Source organism: Salvia miltiorrhiza, chromosome 3 (assembly GCF_028751815.1).
Source record: "Salvia miltiorrhiza cultivar Shanhuang (shh) chromosome 3, IMPLAD_Smil_shh, whole genome shotgun sequence".
Taxonomy (NCBI): domain Eukaryota; kingdom Viridiplantae; phylum Streptophyta; class Magnoliopsida; order Lamiales; family Lamiaceae; genus Salvia; species Salvia miltiorrhiza.
Window position 1 is genome coordinate 48,756,169 of NC_080389.1, and position 23,945 is coordinate 48,780,113.

The window sequence follows — 23,945 nt, forward strand, 5'->3', positions numbered from 1 at the left end:
AAGTTTAGAATAATTTTGAACTTAGATTTAAGATGATTCACGCCGGATTGAGAAAAAGAATTTATTTAATTCCAACAAAATGATTTACAAAAAACGTTTGTAAATATTTTAGCTATTTAAATTTTTGTGCATTGCATATTAATTTAAATATGAGCATGTGTATATGTGAAATATTTTTCACATAATTAATATTTTTTTTTACAAGATTTAAATTAAAGTCTATGATTGGACTTTAATTATTTTATGTGTTGGACTTTGATTTTTATATTGGACCCCTTAAGTTAAGTATTTGATTAACCAAATGAAACCCTCCCTCACGCAGCTTCCCTCTCTCCCTCATTACTCTCTTCTTCACCATCAATGAAACTCACATGCACACATTAAGGAGCTCTAAAAAGCCTAACCTAGTTTAGCCAACAAGATCCCTCAATTCAAGCTCACCATGCACATGCACAAATCTCCATCTCTCCCCCTCATGCTCGGCTCTCTCACCTCTCTCTTCTCTCCTTCTCTCTTCTCACTCTCCTACACCATTAATAGGATGACATCCTCAACATTTATCATCCCATTTAATTCAAGATATGCATTAAGTGAAGCAATCACTCCATCACATCATCTCATCAAAGCTCATCAAGCAAGCTCTCTCTCCCCTTTCTCCTTCATATTTCGGCAGCCCCCTCCCCTCCTCACTCCACCACACTTCTCTCCTTGTTTCACCATTTTTGGAAAGGATTAAGGGAGCCAAAAGTGCTACCCTCACACCAAGCTATCAAGTGTACTTCAATCTTCAAGATCAAGCTCCAAGAGGCCTACACATCATTCTCTACTCCACCTCCATTGATCTTGTTGGTAGCAACCTAAATCCTCCTCTTATGTTATATATATATATTTTCCATGATGTGTAAGCATGTATATTGAAGTATATTGAAGCATGATAGTCCCCTCTCTACTCTTGTAATTCTCGAAAATTTTGATAAAGAAGAGCATGATGAATTCTTTCAACTTTCCACTACCTTCATGTGCTCATACACCTCTACATGTTAGATGCATGAGAGGAAGAGATATATTTCTTGAGAACCCTTGAAAGGGCTATATGTGTTGATAAGTGAAGCATGATGAGTTCTTAGTAAGAAAATGCATGAGAATGATGGTGAAAGCATGGATCTAAAAGGATATGTGTATATGTTATAAATTCGACCATTTCAGAAAGTTTTCTTACGTTCTGGACTGTTCAGTCGACGAGGTTTCCCTCGTCCAAAAATCTTCAAAATTTTACAGTGTGTCTACATATGTGTCTTGTAAGCTCTGGTAAAATGTAAAGTCATTTGGACTTTGTTTACTACCTTTTTAAAATATAAATCTTTTACTGCGCATTTCCGCCGGAAATTTAGAAGGGCAGTCTGTAGAGTCACACGTTTCAGTGACTTTCAAAAATATTCAGCCTCCCAAATTTTTATGGGAGAAATATACATGTGTTTTACAGACGCATGTCAAATTTCAAAGCATTCGGACAACGTTTACTAATTTTTAAAAATCCTAGCTTCCAGTCGTGCGAAACTGCCGAATCTGGTAGACTGTGGGAAAACACCCATATCTCTTAAACCACTTGGAGTTTTTCACTCTACGTTTTTTTAAACAAAACTAGACTCAAAGAGGTTTTCATCGGTATAAGTCTCGAGTCCAGGAGATTTCGGAATTAAAACAGTTTATTCGTTGAAGTTGAGACAGAACAGAGTGATGAACTGTTGGTGTCCGAAAATTTTACCTTAATTTTGTATTAAGGATTTTTAAAGGGTTTTAGTGGAGTAATACACCATGTTATGACATGAAATTGCTTTATATTTTACAATAAAAGTATTTATGATTTAATTGGTTTATTTATAATTCCAATTATTAAAGAAAGAGGAGTAAGAATATTGTTGGTGTTCTTAACTCAAAAGAATTGTTTTCAATTATTTATTCATTAAATTTTGAAAACCCGGCTAAGTGAATCATAGAATGTTAAGCACTACACCATGACTTAAGATTAGATTCAATGAGACCTATTAAGAATAGATTTCTTGTAGGCTTTGAACGTCAGGAGGATTAGCACTGCTATTCCGATTCTGAGATAAGGTTAAACGACAGGCTTTGCCTATACAGGTGGGCTTACTTTCCAAATGTATAAAGTATGATTGAGTTATTAAGCTCTAAATGTTTCAATGAAATGCAAAATGTTTATTTAATGAAATGCAAACTGTTTATCCAATAAAATGTTTATGTGCACTCTGCTCTGTTTAAGGCTCGCCACAACGAATCAATTGAGGTTCTCTTATAGCCTAACACGTTATTTGAGAATTGTGTACACCGTTAGCTGACTCGGTGGGTTGATCTCCATTCGGGCACTAACTAAGAGGCGTTATAAGGGTGCTTGCTGGATGTGTTCCGAAGCACGTAATGTAAGGGCCTGCCTGGGTAGCGTCCCGAGGTCAAAAGTAAACTTGTCTGGGTTACGCCCTCAGTTCAAGTAAATGGGAGAAACGGATCCGTCGGTGGCTAGAGGTCCGGGATCACAGCGAGTAACAGAAAGGGAGTGTGACATGTGCGCACAAATGAAAGAAATGTTTTAACATGCTTAGAAGTTCTTTCACTTTAAAATCTTCTAAGTCATGTCAAGTATGATTGGATAAACTGTCTTTATGAAAATGTGAAATGTTTCAGAAAATGCATGCCCACTAAGTACATTAGTACTTAGCCCAAAAATACTTTCAAATGTTTTCAGGTTGGCTGGCTGGTGCTGACGGGACGGAGCTGAGGCTAGGGTCAAATTCCTATTTTAGACTTCCGTTGTAGCAATCACTCATATCCGTCTTTTGACTAAATTTATGCTAATGAATGTCGGTTGTCAGAAGCATGAAACAAAACTTGTGATCCAAAGGGGCATAGCCCGACTTGATATTTTATTACTCGGCTTTAACAAGGTTTTTCCCTTGTTTATTTCTATGAATTATTCACACCTCGATTATATTTATTCCTTCAAGAATTGGGGTGTGACAGAATGGTATCAGAGCATGAGTTTTCTTTCATGTTTCTGATAACCATAAGCTTTTCAATGTCGAGTCTAGAATAGTATCTCTAGACTTCTAAGAATGTCAGTAGCCCTCAGCTCGCCGTCACACTGCCGCAACTAAGGTACGATAATAGTTTCAAAAATATACATATATGTACTTCAGATGTTATGAATGTTTTCAAGAAAAGAAAAAGTGTGCGCTTTCAATGAATGATGCTATGTGAATTGCTTACCGCTTTCCATATGTTATAAGTTATGAATTGCTAATCGCTTTCATATTGTTATTTTGAGTCTCCGACTCGTATAACTAAGCAAATATCGTGTTTGGGACAACCCGAGCCCTTAACGATAAGATCAGCTAAGTATCGTGTTAGGGACTACCCGAACCCTTAACGATAAGTGTCGTGTTTGGGACTACCCGAACCCATAACGACTCAATGAATGTTATTTCGTGTTTGGGACTACCCGAGCCCTTAACGAATCAATGAACGTATGGTCGAGTTAGATTCCTTGAATCTTTCCGGCACAAGCAAAGTTTTCATGAAAGGGACTTTAAATGTCCATATATGTTAAGGTTTCAAAAGAAACAGAAGTATGAATGAATGAATGAATGAATGAATGAATGAATGAATGAATGAATGAGAAAGCTTTATGTTGTCGTTTTAGGCTAGCTGCCTATACGATTAGAATGATGGGTCCTCTTACAAACTGTTTGAGTACCACCCAAGAATGCTTTGAGAATGTTAATCGTGATAGCACCGCTTGATCGATTTAAGTAAGGACTGGTAAGATAGAAATGTTTAACATAGATATGTTACAACATAGAGGCAATGCCTTGAGACTAAGGATTCACTTGAGCTATTTCAATAGCGGTGAGATTAAGTTTTTCACATAAGAACTTATGTTGCTTATGATTATGATGTTAGTCGTGATAGCTTTGCTAGAACGGCATAGAATGGACTTTCAAGGTATCGATGACTGATGATGAAGTACTTGTTAGTAAGTGTTTTAAAGTTAGAAGTTTGACCAGAGCCTTACATGAATAAGAAGTTGACATGATTGGGGGCGAAGCTCCCATTTGACTGAGTGATTCGTTTTGTTGGGTCTGGCCAGCCCACATGACTAAGATCTCGGTGATTGTCAATTAAGATTTTTTTATCTCGAGGTAGAGCATCATCCCAATATATAGACTCGCACTATATAGTTTTCACAATAGAATATCCTTTTATCACGATAAGTATAGTAGCGATTAGAATTACTCAAGTTTGTCATTAGTTTTCAACCATTAGAACGATGCACTAAGTATCAAGCTGTCCTTTAGTAATCAAAGCGATTTTTGGAATCCCAAGCGAAGAACTGGAGCAGATAGTGAGTATGGTGAAGTTTTCAACCAGCTATCAATATGTGTGGTTCACATGGTGGACAATAATGAGAAATGCGTAAAGAAGTTCATAAATGAATCGCGTCATGAGGTTTTCATTTCCCCTAGTAAACCAGGGAGATATTACGAAGGAACAAGCAATGAGCGAGACTCTCACCACCGAGTCACTACAACAATTGGAGAAGGAGAAATTCACGCACCAACAAGATATGTACACCACTTCAAGATGGAGGTAAAGAAAAGGAAATGGAATGAAAGAAATAGAGGAAACTCTGAAATGGAAGGAAAGCAATGGAACTTAACTTAAGGTATAACCCAACCCCAAGGCTAGTAGGCTCAAGCTAAGAGAGTGAATGCTTTGGCTAAAGTGCCAGAAACTACAGCAAGAATAAAGTTGGAACGCCACCACAATGGAAACTTAGAAACCCCCATTAAATAACCATTTGGAAATGGGAAAATGAGTTTACAGGACTGAAGGAGTGCCATTAATCCTCGAAGTGAAAGTTACGAAGACAATGAGAAAAGTTTGATGTTAGAATTCCCTAGTTAATCTGAGAAGGTGACTTAGGACGAAGGAAACAATTAAGGAAGTTCAACAGATTTGAGAGTACAAAGATATTTTTCCCAATGAATTTCCAAATTTCGCCAGACCTAGTTTCATGCAACATAGTATGTCACTATGAAGAGCACTAATTTAAGATGTCAAAGAAAAGATGATACACTAAGGATGTGTATTGATGATAAGAAGTTGAAGCAAGCCCATAAGAATAGATATCCTCTTCCGAGGATAGACGACCTGTTAAATCAGTTGAGAGGAGCCGGTGTGTTTTCCAAGATTGACCTAAGATCTGGTTACCACCAACTCAGGATGAAAAGAGAAGACATCCCAAAGACAGCGTTTCGAACGCGTTATGGACCTTACAAGATTACAGTGATACCCTTCGATGTAACGAATGCCCCAGCAGTTTTCATGGACCTGATGAACATAGTTTTCCATCAGTATTTTGATAGTTTTGTCTTAGTGTTTATCGACAACATCCTCGTATACTCTAAGACCGAAGAACAACATAAAGAGCACTTACGCATCGTACTCAAAACCCTGCGCAATGAGAAATGGTTTACCAAATTCAACAAGTGTGAATTTTGGTTAAAGGAAGTTATGTTTCTCGGTCACATAGTGTCGACCGAAGGAATCAAAGTAGACCCCGCCAAGGTCGAAGCAGTCAAGGAAGGGAAGGCACCATCAAATGTCAATGAGATCAGAAGTTTTCTCGGTCTAGCAGGTTACAACATAAGGTTCATCGAAAGATTCTCGAAATTGGCTAGGCCAATGACTCGACTTTTAAGAAAAGGGACTAAGTATGTTTGGTCCGAAGCTTGTAAACAAAGTTTTAAAGAGCTCAAGACAAGACTAACTATTGCACCAGTGTTAGCAATACCAGAAGAGAATGAAGAATTCGTGGTGTACATTGATGCCTCGAAACTAGGATTGGGTTGCGTGTTGATGCAAAATCAGAAAGCGATAGCATACGCGTCTCGCCAATTGAAGCCTCATGAGCTGAACTACCCGACTCATGATTTAGAACTAGCAGCCGTCGTGCACGCGCTGAAGATTTGGAGACACTACCTCTATGGAGTTAAGTGTGAGATCTTTACAGATCATAAAAGTTTGAAGTACTTCTTTGAGCAAAAGGATTTGAACATGAGACAACGAAGATGGCTCGAATTAGTAAAGGATTACGATTGCACCATCAGTTACCATCCAGGAAAAGCGAATGTAGTAGCTGACGCCCTGAGTCGAAAGACGAAGGCTAAGCTAGGGTTTTTCGTCACCCAACAAAAGGAACTGATTCGTGACTTCGCCTCACTCAGGTTAGAGATTGTTCACCCTCCGAACACAGTATCGGGTTGTGTAGCTGCCTTGATAGCTAAACCTGATTTGAGAGAAAGAATTGTGCAAGCACAAAGAGAAGATTGGTTCTTGGAGAAGATGCGTCTTGCTACAAGAACGAATGAAACGAAAGGATTCACTGAAGCACAAGATAACGCACTAATGGTTGGTGAAAGATTGTGTGTGCCACATAAGGAAGAGTTAAAGAACGAGATTATGAGCGAGGCTCATGATACTCCTTACACTGCACATCCAGGCAGCACAAAGATGTACCAGGATTTAAAGAAAATTTTCTGGTGGGAAGGAATGAAAAGAGATGTAGCGTTGTTTGTGGAGCGATGCCTCGCTTGTCAACAAGTGAAGGCCGTGCATCAGAGGCCGTATGGAATGCTGCAACCACTACCAATCCCCGAGTGGAAGTGGGAGCACATCAACATGGACTTCGTAGTGAGCCTACCAAAGTCAGCACGTGGAAACACTGCAATTTGGGTCATAGTGGACCGATTATCAAAGTCAGCGCACTTTCTGCCAATTCAAATGACATTTGGATTGGAGAAACTTGCTAAGTTATATGTCAAAGAGATAGTACGTCTCCACGGTGTACCTGTATCTATCACGTCAGATCGTGACACCAGATTCACCTCGCGTTTCTGGAAAAGTTTACAAGAAGCAATGGGCACTCAGCTGAACTTCAGCACAGCGTACCATCCTCAGACTGACGGGCAGTCAGAAAGAACGATTCAAATTCTAGAAGATATGTTGCGAACGATTGTCGCAGACAAAGGTGGAAGTTGGGAGGATTTATTACCTCTCGTGGAATTTGCTTATAACAACAGTTATCAAGCAACAATTGGAATGGCTCCATTTGAGGCTTTGTATGGCCGAAAATGTCGATCACCACTTTACTGGGATGAAGTGGGTGAAAGAAAGTTGTTAGGTCCTGAACTAGTCCAACAGATGGTTGAGAAAGTCGACCACATCAAGCAAAGAATCAAAGAAGCTCAAGATAGACAAAAGTCTTACGCTGATAAACGCCAATCAGAGTTAGGATTCAATGTTGGGGATCGAGTTTTCCTCAAAATTTCTCCCTCAAAGGGAGTTATACGTTTCGGAAAGAGGGGCAAGTTACGACCCCGTTATATAGGACCTTTTGAGATCCTAGATAAGATAGGCCCTGTAGCCTATAGGTTGGCATTGCCGCCCAGTATTGGAGACGTGCACAATGTGTTTCATGTCTCTCAGTTAAGAAAGTATGTGTTTGATCCAAAACATGTTATTAAGCACGATGAAGTGGTCCTAGCCCAGGACTTAAGTTATGAAGAGAAACCAATCCAGATACTTGATCGCAAGGTTCAAGTTTTACGGAACAAGAACATTGTTCTTGTCAAAGTGAAGTGGAACCATCACGGGATGAAAGAGGCCACATGGGAACTTGAAGATTCAATGAAAGTCAAGTATCCCGAGCTAGATTACCAAGGTATGTAATTTCGGGGACGAAATTTTCTTTAAGGAGGGAGGGATGTAATACCCCGTTTCCTCGAGCTAAGTTTAGAATAATTTTGAACTTAGATTTAAGATGATTCACGCCGGATTGAGAAAAAGAATTTATTTAATTCCAACAAAATGATTTACAAAAAACGTTTGTAAATATTTTAGCTATTTAAATTTTTGTGCATTGCATATTAATTTAAATATGAGCATGTGTATATGTGAAATATTTTTCACATAATTAATATTTTTTTTACAAGATTTAAATTAAAGTCTATGATTGGACTTTAATTATTTTATGTGTTGGGCTTTGATTTTTATATTGGACCCCTTAAGTTAAGTATTTGATTAATCAAATGAAACCCTCCCTCACGCAGCTTCCCTCTCTCCCTCATTACTCTCTTCTTCACCATCAATGAAACTCACATGCACACATTAAGGAGCTCTAAAAAGCCTAACCTAGTTTAGCCAACAAGATCCCTCAATTCAAGCTCACCATGCACATGCACAAATCTCCATCTCTCCCCCTCATGCTCGGCTCTCTCACCTCTCTCTTCTCTCCTTCTCTCTTCTCACTCTCCTACACCATTAATAGGATGACATCCTCAACATTTCTCATCCCATTTAATTCAAGATATGCATTAAGTGAAGCAATCACTCCATCACATCATCTCATCAAAGCTCATCAAGCAAGCTCTCTCTCCCCTTTCTCCTTCATATTTCGGCAGCCCCCTCCCCTCCTCACTCCACCACACTTCTCTCCTTGTTTCACCATTTTTGGAAAGGATTAAGGGAGCCAAAAGTGCTACCCTCACACCAAGCTATCAAGTGTACTTCAATCTTCAAGATCAAGCTCCAAGAGGCCTACACATCATTCTCTACTCCACCTCCATTGATCTTGTTGGTAGCAACCTAAATCCTCCTCTTATGTTATATATATATATTTTCCATGATGTGTAAGCATGTATATTGAAGTATATTGAAGCATGATAGTCCCCTCTCTACTCTTGTAATTCTCGAAAATTTTGATAAAGAAGAGCATGATGAATTCTTTCAACTTTCCACTACCTTCATGTGCTCATACACCTCTACATGTTAGATGCATGAGAGGAAGAGATATATTTCTTGAGAACCCTTGAAAGGGCTATATGTGTTGATAAGTGAAGCATGATGAGTTCTTAGTAAGAAAATGCATGAGAATGATGGTGAAAGCATGGATCTAAAAGGATATGTGTATATGTTATAAATTCGACCATTTCAGAAAGTTTTCTTACGTTCTGGACTGTTCAGTCGACGAGGTTTCCCTCGTCCAAAAATCTTCAAAATTTTACAGTGTGTCTACATATGTGTCTTGTAAGCTCTGGTAAAATTTAAAGTCATTTGGACTTTGTTTACTACCTTTTTAAAATATAAATCTTTTACTGCGCATTTCCGCCGGAAATTTAGAAGGGCAGTCTGTAGAGTCACACGTTTCAGTGACTTTCAAAAATATTCAGCCTCCCAAATTTTTATGGGAGAAATATACATGTGTTTTACAGACGCATGTCAAATTTCAAAGCATTCGGACAACGTTTACTAATTTTTAAAAATCCTAGCTTCCAGTCGTGCGAAACTGCCGAATCTGGTAGACTGTGGGAAAACACCCATATCTCTTAAACCACTTGGAGTTTTTCACTCTACGTTTTTTTAAACAAAACTAGACTCAAAGAGGTTTTCATCGGTATAAGTCTCGAGTCCAGGAGATTTCGGAATTAAAACAGTTTATTCGTTGAAGTTGAGACAGAACAGAGTGATGAACTGTTGGTGTCCGAAAATTTTACCTTAATTTTGTATTAAGGATTTTTAAAGGGTTTTAGTGGAGTAATACACCATGTTATGACATGAAATTGCTTTATATTTTACAATAAAAGTATTTATGATTTAATTGGTTTATTTATAATTCCAATTATTAAAGAAAGAGGAGTAAGAATATTGTTGGTGTTCTTAACTCAAAAGAATTGTTTTCAATTATTTATTCATTAAATTTTGAAAACCCGGCTAAGTGAATCATAGAATGTTAAGCACTACACCATGACTTAAGATTAGATTCAATGAGACCTATTAAGAATAGATTTCTTGTAGGCTTTGAACGTCAGGAGGATTAGCACTGCTATTCCGATTCTGAGATAAGGTTAAACGACAGGCTTTGCCTATACAGGTGGGCTTACTTTCCAAATGTATAAAGTATGATTGAGTTATTAAGCTCTAAATGTTTCAATGAAATGCAAAATGTTTATTTAATGAAATGCAAACTGTTTATCCAATAAAATGTTTATGTGCACTCTGCTCTGTTTAAGGCTCGCCACAACGAATCAATTGAGGTTCTCTTATAGCCTAACACGTTATTTGAGAATTGTGTACACCGTTAGCTGACTCGGTGGGTTGATCTCCATTCGGGCACTAACTAAGAGGCGTTATAAGGGTGCTTGCTGGATGTGTTCCGAAGCACGTAATGTAAGGGCCTGCCTGGGTAGCGTCCCGAGGTCAAAAGTAAACTTGTCTGGGTTACGCTCTCAGTTCAAGTAAATGGGAGAAACGGATCCGTCGGTGGCTAGAGGTCCGGGATCACAGCGAGTAACAGAAAGGGAGTGTGACATGTGCGCACAAATGAAAGAAATGTTTTAACATGCTTAGAAATTCTTTCACTTTAAAATCTTCTAAGTCATGTCAAGTATGATTGGATAAACTGTCTTTATGAAAATGTGAAATGTTTCAGAAAATGCATGCCCACTAAGTACATTAGTACTTAGCCCAAAAATACTTTCAAATGTTTTCAGGTTGGCTGGCTGGTGCTGACGGGACGGAGCTGAGGCTAGGGTCAAATTCCTATTTTAGACTTCCGTTGTAGCAATCACTCATATCCGTCTTTTGACTAAATTTATGCTAATGAATGTCGGTTGTCAGAAGCATGAAACAAAACTTGTGATCCAAAGGGGCATAGCCCGACTTGATATTTTATTACTCGGCTTTAACAAGGTTTTTCCCTTGTTTATTTCTATGAATTATTCACACCTCGATTATATTTATTCCTTCAAGAATTGGGGTGTGACACCTCTAGGATTCGAACCCTGCGAAAAAAAATCTCCCTCCAGATACAATATCAGCCATAGGATTGATAAAATAAACGCTCCAGATCGTGCCCTAGATCTCACTAAAATTAGAGGGTCTCATTGGAGCGGCCCCCTATATATATATATATATATATATATATATATATATATATACATACATACATGTTTGGGGAAGGTTCAAGTGAAAACGGAATTCTCAACCCTTGAATCATGAAGATCTATGACTATGATGTATGCATAATTTTAATTGATGGATGCACCATCTGATTTCTAATCCTGGAGGGATCAATTTTTATTTTTAGTTTTTAGTTTTCGAGTGCAGTTAATTGCACAGAGAATGTAGTAACTTTACACGCTAGTGTTGTGTTCTCAGTTCTCACTTTATTTTTTGATTTTCACTAATATTAATTGTTGGTCCTGAACAAGTACGTACTAGTGTTTGGGAGGACTAGTTACAAACTTTTTGTTGCTTTAATCAGTTTAGCTTAAGACAAGATCCGTTGAAGTATAGATCAACTCACAGAATATAAGCTGACTAGTAATCCAAGTAGAGCTTGTCTAACTTTACAGTAGTCAGTCAGCAATCCTATTGACTACTGAAGAGCAGATCAATTGGACTAATAACTAATGTAGTGCAGAATGTGGTGGTGAAGCTACTCGCGTGTTATGAAAATCTTTAAGTTTAGGTTTTCAGTTTAATTAATATTCAATATTATTAGCTCAAAGTGTCTGCTGAAAAAGTGTGCTGAAAATATGTTTTTCAACTTGAGCTGATACTTATAATACTGAAATATGTTATGCTGATGAATAGCAGTTTAAGAATGTTTAAGGTAAAATTGAAAGTAATACACATAACAGTTTATTGTGCTTCGGAGAAACCCTCATACGTCCACTAATTTTGGAAACCTTATTTTAGAGCTGCAAATTAGGTGATCAACAAGTTTTCTTATGTTGACCCACGAGTTACGCGGCCATGTCCGTTACTTGCGATTTACTCGGTCGGTTCTAATTCCAACTTCAGCTTTCAAACTACAAAGTAGTGGCTTTACTTGCTTACAAACTCCTAACGACAACACCTATCTTTTATACGGGGTGAGTGTTTGAAGGCGAGTTTTCAACTAAGAACACGCTGTTACAATGAAGAACAATTAGAATTTTCAATGCGTTCGAATCTAGGCTTTGGATTTCAATAGAAAACACCTAGCCACGAAGGGAATAGTTGTAGGAAATTCCTGCAAGATTAGATCTTAAATTAATTCTAGAGAATAACACTTAAACAATATGGGGATTCCCTTCTTCAAAAATCGTCGAGTTCTTGAGAAAATACGATTGAGAACTTAATTACTTGAGAATTCAAATGTACAATGTTTCTAGTAAGTCTTCTAGTGGGAGTGGCGGGGTATTTATACACTCTGAGATGAATAGTTCCGTTGGAGAGAACATCTTTAAAAATCAAATTGCATGCATATTGAAATTTTTATGTTTCACCCATGTAATGTCACTGTTAGATTTTTGCATCATCGTACAACTGAATCCTTACATTATAATATTTTCTATACTTTGTCTGCCATATCTCCAGATACTATGTGATCCGCGTTAACTGGGGTATAATTTGCACTAAATATCTTAAGATATTTTCTATATACTTCGTCTGTCCTTCGTCTGATATAAGTGCAGGTTGACTTTTTCTTTAAAAACCATTGATTGGGGGCTAACATGGAATCTTATCAGCTAGGGTTTCATCAGTGTTAGCGGCCATTAGTTTATCAACTCCAACTTTATTTCACTCAACTGGATATCTTTAGGTCAGTAAGTCTTCAAGACTTCTGGAGATTGATCTTCATGCACTATCAGCAGATCATATCTGTTGATCTTTCAAACTGAGAATCTGAAACATAAAAAGCACACTCCTTAACAGGTGAGTTGCATTCTACAAAATACAGCAGTAGACATGTCATCAAAGGCGATTTTGATATCAAATTAAAACATTTTGTAATTTATCCCAACAATAACAATGATACTACTCTATATTTTTTATTTCCGCTAATTGCCGCTAAATTCATGTCCGCTAACAGGCGATTTTGTAATAATAATTGTATCTTTATATTAATAATAGGGCTAAAAATCTGCTTTAAAATCCATGAATTGAAAAATCGATTGAAAATTTCCCCTTGCGTCCGATTTTTGCCCCAAATTTAATCCGAGTTGGCAGTCAGAGATCCAGCGTGTCTCCACCGTTCGTTAAATGAAACGACGTCGTTTGACATTTAATTAAAACGACGTCGTTTTGATTGTGAGTGTTGACAAATTAACCTAAAATCAAGGGTTTCTCTGCCTTTCGCGTCTTTGAAGAGGATTTAGGGTTCTTCAAATTACATGGATGAAAACTTCAGCACAAGCTCGAATTCATGAGCAAATCAATGGAATGAACATTGTGGCCATGGGGACGAAGGAGAGGGGACAGTCGGTGATGGCCTTGCTGTTGTCGGCTGGAACCGGGAAAGAATGAGGGATCGGTGATGGCGGTCTTCACCACTGCTCACCGAAAGTTGCAAGAGAGAAGGATTGGGTTGGAGATTTAGGGTTCGGGCGGCAGCGGTTGGATTAGAGAGGAGAGAGAGGCGGCAGAGCTTCCGTATTGATGTAACGAGAAATAATACAGTAAATAAAAGCAGTAAACGACACCGGATTTACGTGGTTCGGTCGAGAAGACCGGGAAAGTGAATAGAGGGGTGGCTAGAGCTCAGAGCGGCGGCGGCCATGGCTGCTGTTGCAATCGCCGGGGATCGAGAGGAGGCTGTGCACGGGTGTCGTCGATCTGTGATGAGCGAAAGAGAAGAGAAAGGTCGAGAGCAGTGCATGAGTGTCGCCCTTCGCCGGGAAGGAGGGTCGCAACGGCGAATTATGAGGCCAAAAGCCGAGAGAAATAAATTGATTTTGTGGGTGTGTTGAGCGAATTCTGTAGGAAACCGAGAGAGAGAGAGAGAGAGAGAGAGAGAGAGAGAGAGAGAGAGAGAGAGAGAGAGAAATGCTTAGGTGGAAAACTTATCTTATGTGGCGCCCATGTCACTCTTTAAATTTAACACTTGGATTGAATTGCGCCACATAGGATCTGACTCATTTTGCCGATGGCCGGAAATCGGACACGGGGCAAATTTCCAATCGATTTTTCAATTCATGGATTTTAAAGCAGATTTTTTTTTTGTTATGGAAAATAACCGAAAATTGAAAAAGTATATGGATTTAGCAGCAATTAACCCTTAATAATAATTTTATCTTTTAAAAAATAGATAAAAAAATGTTCCTCATTTTTCTTTCATTGTTAATTAAATCTTAATTATTGATAAGTTTTTAGATAAAAAAAATGTTCCTCATTTTTCTTTCATTGTTAATTAAATCTTAATTATTGATAAGAGAAATAATATTTATTAATTATGTTGCACTTCATTGTTATTTTCTAATAGGTCTTTCATACTCTAAAAATTAAATCGCAAAATGAGTAATCTATCAATTCTATAAAGCAATACATATTGCAGCCTCCATAGTGATTCTCTCTCCTACATGGCACTCCAAAATATTTTTGTTCCTATTTTTCTAAAACGTTCATTTTACCCCTTCTTAATCTATATTTAATTCTAATCATTATAATATTAGCATTATTTTTAAGCATGATGGAGGAATCTCGAATTTTTTGAAGTAACTGACGAGTATCCCATGATTTGTTTCAATTGTCTTATTGTAGCCGCAATTATGGGACAAATTAAACGCTAAATTTATCACTATGTCTTTGCTATAATTTTTTTCCATCCAAAGCTTTGCAAATGATATTCGTATATATATTTCACCATAGTGACGGAATAAAACAAGTGAAGAAATCCATAGTCGTAAATTATTATTATGTTTTTAGCTTGCTTTTCGTGTCCATATTTATTCAGATGTTTAGTTATTTGTTTATCATGAAAATGTCTATAATGAAACTATGCAATTTATCTGTTTTCCTGTACCATCGATTTTCCAGAACCTGTTGTGTAATCCTCATCTAGCCAATATCACCATTTCCATACATTTGCAGTTGTTGCCAAAAACTCAAGAAATTTTTCATAAGAATTCTTCTTCGTTGAACATGGAGACGTGTCAAGCTTGGAATCCATGGCAAATGGTAATAATATTACACGCGAGTTAAGACAGTAATTATATCATTTCAAATTCATGAATGTTATATGTTTGAACAAGATTTGTTTTTGATAGTTTTTCCGTGGAAGAGACTCGGAAAATGATTAATTTCGCATTGAAGCGTAATATTGAGGAGCGCCTCGCTCGTCAAAGCTGATGTGAAGTGTCATTTCACAAACACAAGGAAACAATCTTGAGCATCTACTTTTATTCTGCTTTTGGTTCGAAGAAACGATACTTTACTTTAATTTTGCCTATATTGCCGTCTAAATTCACCTATGAATATTTGGATGAATAAAAAACTTATTTAAATGCCTACTATGAGATAGTGCTATATGAAAGTTTTATACGATTATATTATTTAAATGTCCACCTTATTTTTTTCATGTATATATATTTCTATTTATACATTGGTAATATTATAAAAATGTTTAATTCTTGCCCCACTAGGTAGAAATTTAAAGATTAATCAATAGATCACACTTTTGTACTTTTATACGGAGTATATTTTTAGGCGTTTTGTACTTTATATTTTAAATTAGTATAAAAGATAATATTTCCTTTAATTTTTTTCTTCTATATCTTTTCAAAAGAAAAGGGATATAATTAAACTCTATATTTTTCTCAAAAAGGATAAATTTTCTTTTCATAAAAAAAATGAAGAACAATTTCTTATTCCATACCAACGATTAGTCTCAATATTTCCATGAAGCTTTTCATATTTTCACAAGACATAAATCTATCTATTATTAAATAGGTTAAATGTTGAAGCTGCCATAATTCTCACTCTTAAGTGACATCCTCATATCCTCCCATTCTCATTTTTCTAAATTCTACATTTTATTCATTCTTTATTTTATTTCATATTTTTAATGATAGTTGTCTTGCCATAACTTCCACCCTAATGCAAGCACCTTGCATTTAAAACATAAACTAACGGCAAGTTTGATTGGTTTAGAAAGAAAAACGGCAAGTTTGATCAAACCATTTTTATATCTTTATTCCATTCTCTTTTTTCTTCTTAATTCTACATTTTACATTTTATTCATTTTTTATTTCATATATTTATAATGTGAATAATATTAATCTTAATTATTCTTAACAATCATTTACAAATGATGAATTTTATGTTTGATGTTTTGGCCGTAGAGAAGTACCCCTTATACTAATGATGAATTTTTACTTGATGTTTTGTGCTGATCTTCAAATCTTCTTTATAACAGGAAAATGGTTTAGCCTATGTGGCATATCTGAAAATTTCTTGAAAATTCTCTATTCTCCTTCATTTTCATTTTTCACAAAAAACATCTCTTATCCCACATTGATTTTTAATTAAACTCCATCTCAATTAAAGGCTATATAAATACTTGTGTAGTAATATCTCATCCTTTATATATTTTCATCATCAATTTAATTTGGTCAATTGACTTTTAGTTGGAAAAAATAACTGGTTAAAATTTTTATTAAAAAATTAATTTAAATTATCTAATGTTACTTTGGAAATAATTAATTTATTGAATAATGTTAGTCCATATATTAAAATAATAAAATAATAAATTAATAAATTTATTTTTCTGATGTTATTTATATTTTATTAATTCTATAAATCAACATTTAGCTTTACAATATTTTAGCAAATGTAAAATTTATATAAAAATATATTTATTAAAATAAAATGATGCAATTTGAAACCTCATATTTGATTTTTATGACACTTTTTAATTAAATTTTAGCAAATGTAAAATCAATATAAAAATAAGCCTTGCGATTTTTTGTAGTATATAGTATATACATAGTATATTAATTTAAATAAAGTAAATCAATTTAGATGATGACTATTATTCTATAAAATTAAACTACGAAAATATGTATGTGGTATTCTATAGTTCGATCATTTTGAAAACTCTCTATTCTCCTTTATTCTCATTATTTTTTTCGCAAGTCACATGTCTTATCCCACATTGATTTTTAATCAAACTTCATCTTGACTAAAGTCTATATTGTGTAGTATCTCATCCTTTATATATTTGCAGTGCCAATTTAATTTGGTCAATTAACTTTTAATTGGCCAAATAAATAGTTATATTCATAATACTAAAAATTAATTTAATTTATCTAATAACTTTATAATTGGAAATGGTTTAGCCTATGTGGCATATATAAAATCTCACCATTTTGAAAATTCTCTATTCTGCTCCATTTTCATTTTTTTCACAAGAAGTATATCTTATCCCACATTGATTTTTAATCAAATTTCATCTTGATTAAAGGCTATATAAATACTTGTAGAAGTATTTCATGATTTATATATTTTCATCATCAATTTAATTTGGTCATCAATTAACTTTTAGTTGGCCAGTAAATAGTTATATTTAAAAAAGATCAAATAATTTAGTTTTGTTATTTCTTAAAAAATCAAATCAACCAACAACAATATGAATTAATTATTATTGATTTTTGCAAAACTAAATATGTTACTTGGTTTAACTGGATTAACCAATAATTGGATTAAAAAATTCAATTATTTGATGTAGGTTCAAGGGAAATTCAGTTTAGCGTAAATGTGAAAACTTTAAATTTTAATTATCTAATTCAATTTTAAAAAATGACGAGTTTACCACAGTACTAATATTGAGAAAGCTGAAAATTCTAATTATCTATTAAACATAAGATGATTTTCTAAACACTAATATTTATATAAATAAATTAAAATATAGTAAAATTTGGCTTAATATATTTAAAACTAATTCATCTTGATATGTTTGCATAAGTTTTTTTATTTATTCAACTTGAAAAAATTATCTTTTGTATTAAATTAATGACAATACAAATTGACCAATTGATTTATAAGCATTTCCGCTATGTATATACATATATTTTTTTATAGCTCTAGATGAGATGATTCTCAAAATTCATTTTTAATATTTCAAACTCCAGACGAGATAATGATATAAAGTCAGAGGTGGTCTATCAAGCTTCATACAAGATGTACTCAAAACTCAATTTTCGCTCCAAATAATATGATGATCATAAGTCAGAAGTAGTTTGTCAAACTCCAAATGAGATGATGCTTATAACTTTCCGGTCCTTTAAGCTTCGAATGAGATAATGGTTAGCACTCATCGGCGGTCTTTCAAGCTCCAAAAGAGTGATGCTTAGAACTCAACTTTGATCTATCAAACTATGAACGAGATGATGCTTACAAGTCAGTTATAGTCTTTCAAGCTCCACACGAAATGATGCTCACACGCCAGTTATGGTCTTACGACTATTTTAGCTCCAAACAATGTGATGCTCATAAATTAGAAGTGGTTTGTCAAGCTCCAAACAAAATGATGCTCATAACTTAATTTCAACCTTGAAACTTCAAATGAGATAATGCTTAGCACTCATTTGTGGTCTTTCAAGCTCGAAATGTGTGAGGCTTAGAATTCAACTCCGGTCTATTAAACTATAGACGAGATGATGCTCACAAGTCAGTTATGGTCTTACGAGCTCTAAATGAGATGTTGCTCACAAGTTACAAATGAGATGGTGCTCATAAGCCAAATCTCATATAACAAGCTTCAGGTAAGATTAGAAGTTCGACGTATAAAAGTCAAATGTTATATTTCAAGCTACAGACAAGATGATGTTCAAAAGTTTTGTAAGGTTTAGATAAGATAATGTTCATATATAAGATGTGGTCTAAAATTTATAAAAATTATACTTCATTAAAATTAGTAAATCTTTCCTATATACGATTAACAAAAAAATAAAATGTGTCAATCCTACACCTAAATCTTTTTCTTCTTATTTTTCTAAAATCTCCAATCTCACATCAACTTTTTATAAAATTTCATCAAATAAAAATTTATATAAAAAGACAATCTACTTTAACTCTCAACAAAAATTAACATATAACTGACAAAAATTGTTGAGATTATTATAGCTTAAACTGTACCAGTAATTTATTTTAATCAAATAAAATTAAAAATTAAAAATAATTTATATAAAAACAATTTCATATGCTATAATGAAAAATAATAGTATATAATAGTAATTATAATATAAAGTGATTTCCCGTCGAAATTCGACGGGTTACACACTAGTTTACTTTTATTAGAAACATGCAAAATCACACACGTTGTTAAAAACATGTGCACACGTCACACGATACCAAATTTTAGTGTTAACGGATGAAAGTGCCATTCAAATGTGTAAATGAATGTCATCATTAACTAATGACTAGTACATCCATCCGTAAAATATACGGTGAACATCAAAATTAAACAATATCAATATGTTTAAATAAATAAAGTATAAATATTAAATAAAATTAAAATATAAATAAATATAAAATATATTTTAAAAATAAAATAAAATAATTCATATCAATTACTCAATAAAATCTCGAATTTAAAAACATAAATTTTCAACTCTGTAGAAATAGTAATGATAATTATACTTATAAAAATTTGGGTTAATTGCCGGAAAAACCATATACTTTTTCGAAATTTGGTTTTTTCCCATGACAAAAAAAATCTGAACAGAAATCCATGAATTGAACAATTTATTGCATTTTTCCCCCGCGTCTATTTTCCGGCGAAATTGAATCCGAGGTGGCAATCGGAATTCCAACGTGTCATCGTCGGCAATTAAACGACGTCGTTTCATGATTTTTTGACAGTTGAATTAGAAAATCTTCAACGCCCATGGACGACAAAGAAGAGGGGCCACCCCCAGAAACGCCCGATCTCCCCCACAATCTCCAATGAAATCGACCGCTACATCTCGTCGCTGGAGTCGGGCGGCGACGCCGCGCCCATCGTCATGGAGAAATTCCTGATGCTCGTGGAGGAGAAAATGGACGGCTACGATTCGATGGAGAGCCACGTGAAATGGAGGCGCCTGAGAGAGGAAGACGCGGCGTGGTTCCTGGACGCCGTGGATCGCGTGACGTCGCTGTCGAATTCGCTGGCCAATTTGGCATCCGATTACAAGTACGCCTACACGATCAACTGCGCCGGCAGCGTGGTGCAGCGCGCCATGTCGTATTTGGAGGGGGAATTGAAGGTGCTGCTGGAGGAATACACCGCCGACGACGCCGACATCACCTCCGATCTCATCCGAATTCACCACCTTCGCCAAGGACCAGTTTCCGGCCGAGCGGAATCTCTTGGATTCCGTCTTCTCGGCCCACCCCACCATTCCGGAGACCCTCTTCCGCGGCCTCACCTGCGGGATCACCAAGCACATCCTCAAATTCGCCGAGGCCGTGGCAAGAAGATGGAGAATTTTCGATGCTTAGGGCTGCTGTGAGGGTTTTGGGTTGAGGTGAGGTGGAAAATTAGGTGTTAGGGTGAGGTGGAAAATTATGGTTAGGTGGCAGCCACGTTGGATCGGACCTCCATCGGAGATCGCCGGAAAATAGACGCGGGGGAAAAATGCAATAAATTGTTCAATTCATGGATTTCTGTTCAGGTTTTTTTTGTCATGGGAAAAAACCAAATTTCGAAAAAGTATATGGTTTTTCCGGCAATTAACCCTAAAAATTTTAAATTATTTAATAATGAAAATTAACATTCCACAATATAATTATAGAGTATTACATGTCATAATAAATAAATATATATTTTCATACATAAACATAAATAAAAATTTATAAAATTTTAACGAAGAGAGAAAATAAAATATTTTAAAATTTTCGTAATTTATTCATTTTAAATTCATTTTTGATGATTTTTATACCTTATTAAATATTTTGTCATGAACTTAAATTTAAGATGAATGTTAAATATTTTTTCATAAATCAAATTTGATGATCTTTAGAAAAGAATTAAATTATATATAAAAAAAATAGAGATAAAAATAGTGAAAAAAAATGATGGGCGAAGAGAGAGAGAGAGAGAGAAAAAAAAAAAAAAAAAAACTCATCTTTTATAATATAATATTAGATTATTGAAAGTAGGTATAAAAATCTCCCATGTAATTAATACTCCCTCCGTCCGTGAATTAAAGCCCCATTTACTGTTGGGCACGGAGACTAAGAAAGCTGAAAAAGGTGTTATAGGTAAAAGATAAGGGTAGTTGTTTACTTTTTGCTAATCTTTACTTAAGAGAATGCTTTTACTTTATTGACTTTAAGCTTTCCATTTAATTTTATGTTTCAATTTAAGTCTTAATTTTATGTTTCATTGATTAATTAATTTAATAGGCAGAATTCGAAATTTAATAGGCAAATGTTTCATTGATTAATTAATTTTGAGAGTGGAATTCGAAACTGTTCAAAATTGAATAGGCATAGGCAAAATTCAAAGAAACAAAGAAATGGTACACGTGTGCTGCTGCCAAAATAAATTTATTAAAATAGGCATCATCCAAATTGGCTCCAAAACTTTGGAGCCAAAAGTACAAGGGCCCGCCATTTACACTATAAATCCACATCTCCACCTCATTCAATTCCCACCTAATTTTCCTTAAATCCTACTGTTACTCTAAAACAAAAAATGGCTATAGAAAGGCCAAAGTTACAAGATGATCAAAGAAACAAAGTTGCCCAGTGGCTGTTAGAGCATAGCAGTGAAGGCAACCTTCGCCATGGAGCAAAAAAAGAGGCGGCACTTCACTTCAAAGTAAACTTGAAGACCATTTGGAGGATTTGGAGCCAAGTCTCCAATCAAAGAGCATCCGGTGTACCTGTCCATGTTAAATCAATTAGAAAAGGATGTATACACAAGGATAAGATGCTCATTGATGGTGAAAAAGTCAAAAAACTTTCAGTTTTAGAAAGAAGTACACTCAGATGCATGTCGACTCACCTAGGAGTGTCTAAATCTTTGCTTCATCAATGGGTGAAGGAGAAAAAACTGAAACCACATACAAATGCCATAAAACCCTTCCTTACCACACAAAACAAGCTATGTAGGCTGAGGTGGAGCCTTAAACAGCTCAGTAGGGTAAGTGAGGATGGTTTTATACCATTTCAAAGTATGTACAACACCATCCACATCGATGAAAAATGGTTCTATCTTACCAAAACCAATGATAGATACTACCTCCTGCCCGATGAGGAAGAACCACATAGGACATGCAAATCAAAAAGGCATATTGAAAAAATCATGTTTATGTGTGCTGCTGCGAGGCCTATCATTGATGAAGATGGCACAGTCATATTCGATGGAAAGTTAGGCATTTATCCTTTCATAACCACAGAGCCAGCACAAAGGAACTCGAAAAACAGAGTGAAAGGTACACTGGAAGTTAAGGCAATTGCAGCAATCACTAAGCCCATCATTAGAGACTGCCTTATAAAACAGGTAAGCATGCTCAATTTTTTTCTATTAAATGCTATCAGAATATTTGCAAATTCATCATATAGCCTTACTATGGCAGATGGTTCCTGACTTCATGGCCAAGTGGACGAAGACATCAAGCAAGCACATATATATCCAACAAGATAATGTTAAACCACACATTCAAGCAAATGATCCAGAGTTTCAAGCGGTTGCAAATACTAATGGATTTAAATTCCAATTAGTATGCCAGCCAGCTAATTCACCGGATACAAATGTCAACGACCTCGGGTTTTTCAGAGCTATTCAGAGCCTAAAAGATCAAAAACCAGCCAAGAATGTCGAGGAGTTACTAGAGAATGTGAAAGCTGCGTACGAGGAATACCCACCAGAGAAGCTCAACAATGTTTTCCTAACCTTACAAGGCTGCTATCAAGAGATAATCAAGTGTAAGGGTGGGAACAACTACAAGATTCCACATATGAATAAAGAAAGACTGTCGAGGCAGGGGATGTTACCACGATGTATTCAAGTTGAAGAATCACTTGTCAAGGAAAGTCTAGAGATCCTACAGATGGAATCAAGTGAAGAAGGCGAAATTTTAAGGCTTGAAGATGTCATAGAAGGGCTGAATGAAGTGTTACTTATAGACTAGAATTCTGTAGAAGCCTATGTAATTACAGGTGAAAATGTTTACAAGGACAAACACCATGCATGTTTTTGGGGTGTTTGGAATGTAAACTTTTCGTAGATGTTGCCCTCAGACTTTAACATCATCACTGGGCTATTACAATTACCTCAATTGGCACCAATGTCACTCAATCGGCACCAAAGTCACTCAATCGGCACCAACGATGCCGATTGTGCACCAAAGATGCACAATCGATATCACAGGTACATAGAGAGCATCACAGGTACACAGAGAGCAACAAAGGTACACAATCGGCATTCACCATGCAAAACATAAGGCATCACAGAGAACAAATAGAGCATCACAGGTACACAATGAAGGCAAACAGAGAACGCAATCAGAGAGCACAGAGAAGGCAGCAAACACATAAGGCATCACCAGCCATCCCCACCAAAGAAGCTGAAATGAAAACACACATAAGGCATCACCAGCCATCCCCACCAAAGTAAAAATCACGATTTCACCTGGTTTAACAGAACGAGATAACCTGATTCGCTTGGCCTCCTCGCGCTCTCATCTAAAATATTCTCGGAGGTCTGAAATTCGAGCGGCCTTCTCCCGATCGCGTCTGAAAGATTCGCGGAGCTCTGAGATTCGATCGGTTTTTTCCCTCTCTCGTCTGATGTGTTCAGAGAGATGGAAGCCGTCAGAATCATAGTCCGGTGATTCAGAGAGAGATTCCTCCGATTCAGAGAGAGGGAGGCCCGGCGGCTCAGTTTCTGGCAGCAACCACGGCGCCGCTTCAGCTACCGGCGAGATTTGCTCCGATTCAGAGAGAGGGAGTCGAGCCGCTTCAGTATCTGGCAGCAACCACGGCGTCGCTTCAGCTACCGGCGAGATCTGCTCTGATTCAGAGAGAGGGAGACGAGCCGCTTCAGTATCCGGCAG

General features: G+C 36.0%; 1 protein-coding gene and 2 long non-coding RNA genes across 3 annotated transcripts; all 3 read left to right on the top strand.

Moving 5' to 3' along the window:
- Window positions 1–1,835: 1,835 nt before the first annotated feature.
- On the top strand, window positions 1,836–3,010 carry LOC131016296 (uncharacterized). Its single transcript, XR_009098910.1, has 2 exons — window positions 1,836–2,142; window positions 2,762–3,010. It is a non-coding gene; the product is annotated as an uncharacterized LOC131016296 (long non-coding RNA).
- Window positions 3,011–9,699: 6,689 nt separating this feature from the next.
- LOC131016297 (uncharacterized) lies at window positions 9,700–10,874 on the top strand. The gene is made up of 2 exons (XR_009098911.1): window positions 9,700–10,006; window positions 10,626–10,874. It is a non-coding gene; the product is annotated as an uncharacterized LOC131016297 (long non-coding RNA).
- A 10,706-nt stretch (window positions 10,875–21,580) lies between these two features.
- LOC131018927 (uncharacterized) lies at window positions 21,581–23,021 on the top strand. Its single transcript, XM_057947612.1, has 2 exons — window positions 21,581–22,390; window positions 22,467–23,021. The coding sequence occupies exons 1-2, from the start codon at window positions 21,581–21,583 to the stop codon at window positions 23,019–23,021; spliced, it is 1,365 nt and encodes a 454-aa protein (XP_057803595.1).
- The last annotated feature ends 924 nt before the right edge of the window (window positions 23,022–23,945 follow it).